Below are 12,099 nucleotides of genomic sequence, written 5' to 3' on the forward strand. Positions count from 1 at the left end.
AACAGTTTTTTTTTTTTTTTTTGGAACAACAAACAGTTTTCCTCATAACTGGCCAACAGAGCTGATTATTAAGAAAATAATAATAATGTAGAAAAAAAATCCAAAATCAATTACTACTCATAATACCACATGCTCAGAACATTTATTATTTTCTGCATAATAAATACATTTATATAAAGCTAAGAATAGAATTCTATAAATATTAGATGAAAAACTCAAACTAAACAAAAAATAGAAATGTTGCACTGACAACTAACTGAAATTAGTTTAAGATGAAGCAGTAAAATTACTTAATAAAATAACAATAAATTAAACCTGAATAACAATATTGAATAAAATACACAAATGTAAAATAAAAGCCTATTCAAAATATTAATAAAAAATATAATATGTAAATATATGCTGAGAAGTAATCAAATCCAAAAATGTCTTGCGATACACAACAGATTTAGCCAAAAACACATTTTATGCAGAGCAATTTTACACCTCCCACCCTGATGAGCCTGGGAGATTACATTCCCACACCGCATCTGCCACAAGCTAATCATGCCGAACCAGTTCTGATTCCTCCGTATTATGATCCACATGGTGTGGCTGATTACAATGCTATGCTAGGCTGGTGTTGCAAACAGCAGAGTTCTGCCAGAACTGTGTCTTCCCATGCAGCAACCACATCCTGCTGAAATTATGTGAAATCAAGCTTATTCTTTTACGCCGCAATCTAAATACAATCAAGAATGCTGGGTGCAGCGTTAAACATCAGGAAACAAACAAGCTAACTGTTCAATTCTAATAAGTGCAGGACGTGATCTTCTGCACCAAAACTATTCAAACAGAGTCACAGAGAAACTGGGCTCGACAAGCCATCAGACTGGCTGCTCATAAACAGGGACCTGGTCACGAAGGCCCGTCATCGAGCGCACTCATTCCCCCAGAGTCGACCCCTAGCAGGGGAGGTGTGGGGGTAGGGGGTGGCAGTTATTGTGGCGCCGGTGGTGAGCAGCCAGGAGCGGGGGGATGCAGTTGCCCAAGACGAGGACTTACCACATCAGAGGGAGGACTGAACCCTCGCAGCGCCTTCTGCTCTGTAGTGCCAGGGCATAATAAATACAACAAGAGAGAGGACTCCACGCAGCCACTCAGTAGAACAGCTAATTAGGACCAGGCCGCTTTGTTTGCTGTTGTCCTCCAACTAGAGGAGTTGCATTACAGAACATTTTGAAGTACATAGTGGGACCGTTCGCCTCTTTCGCTGTCTGAAGGCCTTTGGGCGAAGCTACCAAGACGTAGGATCAAAATCAAACCTTTTCAGTAGTTCTCCCTCAAGTCTAACCTCAGAAACCTCTTCAAAGCTCCTCTACATGGGTACTTGCTTTTAGCGCCGTCTTTCAGAAGTATATAATTTAACCCGCTCAAAACCATAGCAAATCCACAAAGCCACTGGATTGGTGTTACTTTCCCCTATGAGGTTGTGTTTGGCCTCATCAAAAACCTGCTTTAAATGACAAACCTAATCCAGGGAGGTTTTTATTTTTATTTTATTTTTTATTTTTTTTATGAGACCGCTAGGGAATAGTATTGGGGTCTGGGCCTAGTCCAAGCAAAGGCTTTGGGGAGATGATGGGGATCAAGTTTCATTTAATGCACTTGGGAGTTCAAACCAGTACTGCTCTGAACATCACCAACACCAAACACATTAGACATTAGAGGTGAAGACATAACAAGTTATAGTGCTTACGAGGGAATACGCAAAAACAAATTGCACACACCGATACAACAGTTCACCGGCACATGCTGTCTGTTGAACCCAAATTGTATATTTTACTTCCCAATCTTGGAGATCGGTTCTGAATGCTAGCAGCTGTTGAGGATGCAACTGACTTTTACAATCTAGCATTATTTACCTGATCTATACAGCATCAATTTACTTTATATCACCAGAATCAGCTCTGTACAAAATATTTTTTCTTTTTTGAAAGACAATTCGTTTTTTTAATAAAATGTACACCACCATTCAAGAGCTTGTGGTCAGTTTGTCCAGTACTTTTCTTCAGCAAGGATGAAAGTTATTATTTTACACACAAAAAATAATAATAATAAATCTATTTCAAATAAATGCAGTTTATCGAAGTTTTCATCTGAATTTTTCTATTTATCAAAGATTTCTGAAAAAAATAAATGCTCCAATGCTTTCACACAAACATTAATATAATTGTTTTCAGAATCGATAGTAACTGTTTTCAGAAGTTGCCATTACAGGAATAAATTACATTTTAAAATATATTCCACTAGAATTTTTTTTTTTTAATTTGTAACAATATTTCACAAAAGTAATGCAAAGTAGGCTTTAGTTGAACTGTTTTGTGCCTTCTTCACTCTTGCAAACTGAGTAAACATGGTTACTGTAGTCATTCTCTGATTAGATCTTAAGACAAGAGAGAAGATATGGTCTTTTAGATATGAGCTTGGACATGCAAGTTGGCCTTTTTCTGGTGTGTATTTGTGTTCTGATTTAGATATTCAAACACTACTGTGCACATTGTTAAATATTGAATTTGAATGGAATTTGCTCTTATGGAGCAAGAACTGAATGTTTTACTGCCATGAGAATCCAAACAGTAGCCACAGGAAGACGAAAAATGTTCCTCTTTAGTTTTCCTTGCTTTTCCTGGTTTCCTGAGTGGATCACAGCAGCCTCAGGCTCCCACTGGAATGTTAGAAGTCATGCGGGACTGTGGAGCCGGGGATCAAACTACTGTGGCTTCTACAGTAGTGCGATAGACCACAGAAACTTTATTCTGATCCAGTGCAGCTGACCAGTACTAATGACCTTGCTACCATACATCAAAACTACCATAGATGTTGTCAATGAATGCTACAATGGTATAAAACAGAAAAAAATGATAGTGAAATGCATAGGAGCTGCCAAAACTGAAAATCAAGTGCATGTTCTGCATGGGCAAAAGAAAAGCAACTACACCCTCAAGCCAAAGTAAAATGTGATGAGCGTTCAAACCATGCAACAAAAGCCCGTCTTCAAAAAAAACACTGACATACTCTTTTCCCACAGTTCCTTCACTTCCTATATTCCATCAAACATTTCTGATAGATAAAAAAAAATGAGGGTCACTTGGGATTCTACCACAGATGACTGTGGTTGTGGTCCCTCTTTTATTTATGTTAGCCAGAACGAGCCATTTGATGGCAGTCCTCATACAAATGCACATTTATAAATAAAGCCCATAGTGCCGTGGTCACCAGACATCTGAAATCAGGAGCAGAACTGGAGGGGATGTTTACTGTGTATTCAGCAATACATTTTCAGAGTCAAACATGCGGTTAAATTCAACTGATTTCAGTCAAACCGCAAATGGTGTGCCCATTGATGCTGTCTAAATGGCTTTGAGCGTTTGGACTGACATCCAGGCCAGTGGGCACTTAGTTACGTGACATTTTGTAATCATCGTTGGGTTACTAACAGATGAATGTAGAGTAAGTTGACTGTGTCACATACTGTGGAATACAACAAAACCGAATCTTGCTCCCGGATTAGATCAATGGAAAAGGTGGCAAGTGCAGAAGAAAAGAGCCCCATTAATGGCTCTTAACTAGAGCTGGGCGTGGGCTTATTAAACCCAGCGCAAAAGGGCAAGCGTGAAGTATTCCTCTTTCCACTCTGCAAATGACAGAACACCTCACATCCACAGGGAAGCACTGCCAGCCGAGCTGGAAGATCGAAAACCTAAATAAACTGGCTTTTGTGAGTATGATCCATTTCCAAGGAAACCAAGTGGGCCATGCGGCCCCGAAACTGATATTCTAGTCTCGTTTTCTTCCAGTGACTGAACAAATAAAGGCTGAGAGGTTAAAGCTGAGACATGGAAACAATTTTTACATTTTCCTAATCCCCCTTGATCATTTTTTGTGTTGTTTTTATTTATTTTTTTGGGAGTATTTTTAGGTCGTAGTTATGAGAGGGAATTGATGACAGCTCGAGGAGGCGTCATTAAAGCTGGCCTCTCTTTTCTCAGAAAGCGAAGCGTGTCATTGTCTCAAGATGGTGTGAGCCTTCATCATACATGCAAGCGCCAAACAGTATTCCATCATGTTACTGAATTCATGATTTCATCAGACACCCACCCCCAATTATGCCGCAAGTTGACTAACATGGCACCATAGCAACATTACAAGGCTAGTTTGGCCAAAATCTTACATCTCATCTTGAAATCACAGGCTAAATTTAAGTAATAGATTTTTTTTTTCAGCATTTCTGCTAATACCCAATTGAATTGAAGTCGATACTATGATACCCATTGTTTCTCAGTCCTTCACGAAGCAACTTTCCTCAAGTCTCCATCCGTAAAGCAATGCTTTCTTAGTGTCGCAGACCCTGTGTCCCTCTGGGGCAATGCTATAACCCAGACATAAAGGACAGGATGTGATTGCCATGTTTTACAACTAGAATCACACTTAAATTCCACCAATAAATGCATGGAGAAAACTACCCCTAGAAGACCTTATAAAGTGGTGTGTATGCTCAGAAGTGCTTAACCTTGCCATGACAGCATACCTCATTCTCTAACAAGGCTCTAAAGAAACCTGGAGAAACCTAAGCTATGTGACCAACCACCTACTGAATAGCAGCCAAGAGGACTAACATCATCACAGACAACAAACAAGAGTGTGTATTCATAGCTATAAAGCAGCAGTTCTCAGCTTTTTGACTACATTTTCCACAACAATATTTAAAGGACCCTTGACTTTTAGAGTTGGTTGTGATTTACTGGATTTTAAAGATTAATATATAGCTTTTTTCTTGTTTTATTAATTGAAATGACTTCTCCAGGTCTAGAAATTATACTTTCACAATTTTTCTAGGACCCCTTTTTTTAAGGACCCCTCATTTTGAGAATGACTGCAATAAAGCAAGTTTTCCAAAGAGCATTTTGAGGAAGTTTCAGAAGCGATCTGGATATAGCACACCTTGTCAATCAGCTAAGAAAAGATTTATAAGTTGCAGGTAAAAAGACTGATCATACCTGTCCAGGAATGAGAGGCTCCTTATCATCAATATCAACCAGAACGTCATCTCTAGGGGTGTGAGCAATTGGCTCTGTTGATGGAAATAAACCATAAATACTGTAAGCATAAAGTATAATGTTCATTCATCTTGTCAAAGAATGCACTTTAAAAAATAAGAAAATCATTTGATCCTTGACATTTTTTATTGAATAACTGAATTGCTCTAAATTAGAGAAGGTTACTATATTTAGTGTAAACGTTATATACCCTAAAAAAGCTTGAAATAAATTAACTTTTCTCCAAAATCTGTTTTTCTTCCTGTCTTTCCTTCGTTGCCTAAGGAGAACCCACACACAATTTACAACTTGAATTGTGAAAAATTTTTTTGATGTTGTAATCAAAAGATTAGTATTTTACTAAGATTAACCATAGTAAAAAGTAATTTATTTAAGATATATTTATTTCGCACTAAGTATAGTTCAGATTAATCATTTACTGATGCATCGCTCAAGACTGACTGATATAAAAATTATAATTAAACTTTATATGGAGTACTACTTGATCACAATGCACATTTCTTAATATTTATCCTAAAATGTGTTTTGATGTCATTACTGATGATGACTGCATGATCTTTGAATAGTAGCAGTCTTTAAATGCAAGATATTTAAAGTTTACCTGAAGCACAATCAAATATACTTCAGTATATCTTTAGTTGGACTTCAGTACTACTTCTTCACAATTAAAGTGCATTATGTACAGAATTGTTCCAATTCAGCAGACTTTAAGTACCAGTTTAGTATACTAAAAGTACTATTGCAGGGAACTTTTATTAAGTACATACATAAATATATTTTTAGTATACTTAGCATGAAATAAATTTCAAATAAATTTCAGTACATACTAGGGATGATTCATAATTTACTAATATTTTACCTTTTTTAGTTGTTTTACTTAAAATTTCATATTTACTTCATTGTTACTTGCTGTTCCTTTGTAAATATTGACGAAATGTATTACAAATTTCTAACGGTAAACGGTTCTTTTCATTGTACCTGTAGTGTTTATATATAATATATACTTAGATGTGTGGTTTACAAGGTATTTAGTCATTGCCTTATTTCCTCACCGAATTCTTCTTCAGTAGGGTGACTGTCGAGGCTCTCTGGCTGGCAGCGGAACTCATTCAGCGAGTGGACAGTGCACTGGCCCACTACAGGCTTTCTGCCAAACTGACGGTTGTCTATAACCTTGATCACCAATGGAGGCATGTAGAGCTCTTCCTTGGGCAGTTGCTACAGTGGAGAAGAGATTGCGGATAACAGAAATATGATGCAAGGCTTACAAACCTTTAACTTATGATGTCTTGTTTATTTCTCCATTTCAGTTGTTATTCTACAGAACCTTACTCTCTCTCCTCTCAAACTCTGTGAAAGTATTTCACACCCTAAACTGAGGCAAACATGACACAGTGCTGACCACGACTGACAGTGCAAATAACTTTGCTAGTCATTCAGCATTCTTTCCATGCAATGCCTTCCAGCCTTAGATGAGTATTGGAACGGAATCCAGACTATCTTACGTTTTAGAATTAAGAACTGACGCTCATTGCTGGGGAACATTGTTACAGTGCCAGTCATCACTCATGAAACATCCACCATGTGAAGGACACCATGACCACATTGTATATAAGTCTGTCTCAACTGGTTAGCAGCATGCTGTAACACATAATTTGATATTTTCTACATAAAGAATCTACAAGAAATCTGAAGAGGGCTCAGCCAAAGGTCAACTGTGTTGATTAACCTTTGATAGTTACAATAGCGTTATTTTTGCCTCATAAATGTTAAATGAAAAGTTTACCCAAAAATGAAAATTTGCTTAATCATCAGAACAGATTTGGATAAATCTGGTATTGCATCACTTTCTCTCCAATGGATTCTCTACAGTAAATGGGTGCCTTCAGAACAAGAGTCCAGACAGCTGATAAAAACATCACAATAACTTACAAGTAATGTAAGTAATCCACAGACTGCATGTTTATAATAAACAAAACCCATCGTTAAGATGATTTCAACTTCAAACATTGGTTCCAGCTAAAAGTCATCTAACCGTCCTCTGATCAGAATATTGTTTTCTACAATGAAAAAGTAATCTCTTCGGAATCAGGAGAGAAATATGAAAAGACCAAGTACTCTTTACAAGCAAAAACAGTCCAAAATAGCTCTAGACAAACATGTGGGTAGATATTGACATGAGGGGACAACAGGGGAGTCATTTTTTTTTTCATTAAAGAAAACATTAATATGGATTAAATGAACTGCCATTTTGTCCAGAAGTGATGATTGAAAGATAAAACACCTTAATGATGGAGTAGTTTTTTTTAACAAGCATGCAGCTTTTCAAACATCAATTGCCGGACTGGAGTCTACTGAGTCCCCCATTCACTGGAGAGGATCCACTGATGAGCAAGTCATGTACAGTAAGGCTAAATTAAAATTAAAAAAACTATTCTAATGTACATACTTGGATGGTCAGAGGGTGAGTATATGATCATCAAATGTTCATATTTAGGTGAACCATTCCTTTAAATCTTACATAACTTTATCTAATATTACCCTACTCTACCTAATTTTGCAAACAAACAAAACAAGATCCAGATCTTACGACATCAATGAACAGGGTGTTGACTTCAAAGTTGGGGTTCTTCTTAGTATTTCGAATCACACACGACTGAACCACACTTCCTCCACATTCCACTTGAAGACTGGGAGATGCCACACTGGCCAACTGGAAACTCTTCAGGTTACGCAAACCCCACGCCAGTATCTAAGAGTTAAAAGGTTTAAAAGGTTAAGTCACATGTCCTAAAGTAATCACAAATGGTAAAACCGTCATGTAAATGGTAAAAAAGCAATGTCAGTGCTTTTTCATAAGGTTCAAATAGTCTATACTGCACAAGAGGCTTTAAACTATAAATGGATATCGCAAGGAAAGGTTTTGGGCCCACCTCAATAGCTGTCCGTTGTAGGACAGGTTTTATCCCCTGCGGCACCATGTAGACATTAGGTTCCCTTTGTGGAGGTAGATGTGGCAAATCAGAATCCTCTGGCTAAGAATGAAGAGCAAAGCATAATATGAGTAAATATAAGTTAATGAGGATCAGGATTATTATTGCTGTAAATGAACAAAAATGTATTCAACCAGAAGCAAATAAAAACTAAAAATGAAATAAAAATAAATTAAACAATAATATTCATAATAACAACAATGAAAGCACATAAAATTATAAAAAGTAAACTAGGACAAAAAAAAAGTTGATTAGCTGATTTGCATGTCACCATATTCTAATTTGTTGAGATGAATTGGTGGGTTTTTGTTAAATGTGAGGCAAAATCATCACAATTTAAAAAACCAAAGACTTAAACTACTTCAGTCTGTGTACACTGAATTTATTTAATACACAAGTTTCACAATTTGAGTTGAATTACTGAAATAAATTAACTTTTCCACAACATTATAATTTATGGAAATGCACCTGTATTATTAAAAAGTATAAAATATGTAAAATAACATTGATATGGATATTCTCCATTTAACTATATACAATGAACAAGCAAAGACTGCTGAAAATGCATTCACAGTTTCAAAAACCATGCAAAATGTTATCTTCACAAAATTGAAGGAAACGTAGAGTACATTTAGAGGACTCAGCTTCACAAACACTATGTTTCCATTCTTCTCTATATAAGCACATTTGCATGACGCACCCAAATTCAAAAATGGGTGTGAAAACAAACAAGGAATTGGTTACTAATAGCAGCTACAAAAAGTCAAACATCATGACTTCATATGCCAATCAAAGTTAGCAATCAAGCTGCAGCACACACACACACACACACACACACACACACACACACACGCAAACACACACGCAAGGATTAGCCAGCACTATGTTGCGCCAGTGCAATTGTTTGATGAATGGTACTACTGTTGAATACAATGGTGCTCTGTGCAAAAGGGACCTTCGGAGATACGCTTCAGTCATGGAGAATTAGACTATGTAATGTCTAACTTCATTAAGTTAAGGCAAGGATTTGAAAAAAAAAGAAACGTCATTAAAACAGACACACCTTCAAGGAAGCATGGCTAATCTACTTGATAAATGAGAACATTTCCCGACAATTATAAAACTCAGGACTCAACATGCTCAAGTCTTTAGATACAAACAAATCATTTTGGAAATACCACTGTATTCAAAAGGTCAAACAGAATGAATCAGATCCTAAATATATTGCATTTACATTTACATTTATACATTTGGCAAACACTTTTATCCAAAGCTACTTACTGTACATTGCTTTGAATGTAATTGAAATTTAATAAATCCATTTATGTATTCCTTAGGAATCAAACCTATGACCCTGGTGATGCTAGCATTATTCTCTTCTGTTCTGGGAATTAAAAAAAATTATAATATTGGTAAATGTGTACCACATTTCTCCTATTTTCACACTGTAACAGTTATATGGCCAATAAGTAATGGAAACATGTTTTTCCAATGTTAAACTCAAATCAAATTTATTCAACAAATTTAACTGTTTTGTTAAGTTATACAATATTCAACTATTTGATATAATTTCAGTTTCACTTACTTGTACAGTGTATATTTTAGATTACATGTGCTGTCAACTAACACTCACTTAAGGTTATTTTCTAATAATTAAATAACACCTTAAAAAAAAAATCTAATTTATACATTTCCAGTGAATATTTTTTTTCCATTATGTAATGTAAGTTCAAATGGTTTATAAAGGAACTCTAGATGAAAAAAAGGGCATCATCCAGCTCACTTCAATTCTCATCCAATAGTGTCTGAGCATTTACGTCCATAATATTGCCAAATATTCTGTTTTATTATTTTATAATACTATGTATTATTATTGGTCATTTAATATCAGTACATCCCTAGATCTTAATGATATCATGCTGTTATTTCAAGCAAAACAAAGACAGTAATGTGGAATAGAGAGGAAAAGAAAAAGTGAAAGACAGTGAACCATGTATTGCCAATGTTTTCCTTTACTATTGGAGACTTGCAAATGCTTATGTCCCTAGTGTGTTTGAATCTAATGAAGAGCAGCTATTATGCAGTCTAATAGCAGCATGTTAGTTCCACCATTAGTCTATCACTGTGTCTTTCTGAAATGCCACTGCAGAACAATACAAATCTTTGTGCAGATGAAGCGGAATCCAGTAGATAGGAGAGCTGGGAATACAGCCGGATCAGAAAGGCCTCTTAATTTCCAAGCCGTCTCCCACAAGATCTTGTCTTTGGCAGGCCTCATAAAAATCAAGGAGGTGCGTAGAAGCACACACAGTTCTGGAGGAATCTACCCACCAGCGATAAAACAAAAGTCTAGATCTCAGCACTCCATATCCACAGCCTAATGAAAACCAGTGGGAATGACATGTTGGAGCTTTAACTTTACTGGTTCCAATTCAGTATCTCCACATTATAGGCTGCTACAAAGGTCTGAATGACTTAATAATTAGCTCTAGTTTAGAATGGTGGAACCACATGTCTTGTGTTTTTTCATTGTGTTTAATCAACTAAATGCAGTGAAATGTGTTTGTGTGTGTACATGCATGCTGAATTGTACCCATTGCTGTTGACTGTCAGAGAGGACCCCTCGAAGCACAAGCTTGAGGATGCCCAGAATAAACAGAGACAGAAAAATGAATGAGAGAACAGGAAAGAGATGCTCTGGAGCAATTGCAAATAAGATCCATTGTCGATTCACAGAATCCTCCACCAGCACTTACCTCATCCATGATATGTGAGGGAGGTATAATATCACCCTGCAGAAAAAAAAAAAAAAGATTTTTTAAATCAAATAAATAAAGTTTTACAGTGTGGGTATTTGTTTGCGTGTGTGCGTGGGTGGGTGGTTTGACTGTTCTCTAAGGGTTCACTTTAATTCAATTTCCCTGTGATTATCCCACTCTAACTGATGCCAGCTGGACAGGTCTGGACTGGGTGGGGCCTCTGGCACTTTTAAACTCCACTGGCATCTCCAATCTGTCTCCTGGCTGTCTGCATTGCCCAGACAAGGCCGCTTTCCTGAACTGAGAGCTGCTGAGCAGTGCCAGTCTCCAAACAGACAGGGCTAGTGAAACTGGTTCAGATACAGTGATGTCTGTGTCATTTACAGCAGCTCTATCCAATTACTCAGTCGCGCTTGACTGAGAGAACAGGGAGTGACGATGACTTGGAGGACAGGAAGTGTGTGTCTGTGCATTTTTAAAGAAAGCAAAGGAAAAAAAGATGGGCAACTTAAAGACATATGACTAACCTCTTGACCGGGGATATGATGAACTGCAGGCTGTGAAGAAAGAATGAAGAGCAACGACTAAATTATTTCGTACCGTAAAAACTGAGAGCGGTTTTGCATTTTAAATCATATGTTGTCAGGCACTATGCATACAAATACAACTGCGTGGGTGAAGGAGCCAATAAACTTCCTCTGCGGTGCTGGAGAAGCTGTGATATATGCCATGTAAACACTTGTGGGTTAAACTCATAACAAAAGCATTTCTTCCAACAGAGATGCTGCAGACAACAGCTGGGCTAGATGTGACTAGAAGACGCAAAGAATTCTACAGAATCATCACTGAGGTAAAATTAATTCTGACTTTTATATCCTTATGTCATGTGTCATTCACATGGAAACTGAAAATTGGAAAATTAATTAAAGCCACAGAAGCCAGTTACAATATAATAAGTGATATAAAGTCTATGAGGAAGATAATTCATATAACTCTTACTTTATCTCTGCGGATCAGTTCGAAAGCAGCAAGCAGTTGTCCAGCAGGCTTCCCAGCTTTCTGGATTGGATACCAGGCAAGTCGAGGGGAAGACACCATTGATGGTTGGCAAACACAACGGCCCATAAACTCATCAGCACCCTGCAGGGGTCAAATAACTTATCAGGCATTTTCTGTTTCACAGACATGAAACGAAACCTATCTGACATCAGCCCAAGCTTCAGACAGCATGTCATTCAGAGTTTTGTT

The 12,099-nt window shown here is 37.0% G+C and overlaps 1 protein-coding gene across 12 annotated transcripts in view; it reads right to left on the reverse strand.

Annotated features, from left to right (window-relative positions):
• LOC127961170 (dysferlin) overlaps nucleotides 1–12,099 on the reverse strand; it is a 76,965-nt gene that overhangs the window by 32,961 nt on the left and 31,905 nt on the right. For 11 of the 12 annotated variants that reach the window (XM_052560153.1, XM_052560160.1, XM_052560158.1 and 8 more), the window contains 8 exons: nucleotides 11,851–11,991; nucleotides 11,379–11,408; nucleotides 10,849–10,884; nucleotides 10,686–10,727; nucleotides 8,033–8,134; nucleotides 7,690–7,851; nucleotides 6,152–6,317; nucleotides 5,040–5,113 (listed from right to left, as the gene is read on the reverse strand). In XM_052560153.1, coding sequence (XP_052416113.1) covers nucleotides 5,040–5,113; nucleotides 6,152–6,317; nucleotides 7,690–7,851; nucleotides 8,033–8,134; nucleotides 10,686–10,727; nucleotides 10,849–10,884; nucleotides 11,379–11,408; nucleotides 11,851–11,991 — 753 coding nt within the window. The remainder of the gene's footprint in view (nucleotides 1–5,039; nucleotides 5,114–6,151; nucleotides 6,318–7,689; nucleotides 7,852–8,032; nucleotides 8,135–10,685; nucleotides 10,728–10,848; nucleotides 10,885–11,378; nucleotides 11,409–11,850; nucleotides 11,992–12,099) is intronic. The other variant, XM_052560155.1, reaches the window with a different exon arrangement.

This window comes from Carassius gibelio, chromosome B7 (genome assembly GCF_023724105.1).
Source record: "Carassius gibelio isolate Cgi1373 ecotype wild population from Czech Republic chromosome B7, carGib1.2-hapl.c, whole genome shotgun sequence".
Taxonomy (NCBI): domain Eukaryota; kingdom Metazoa; phylum Chordata; class Actinopteri; order Cypriniformes; family Cyprinidae; genus Carassius; species Carassius gibelio.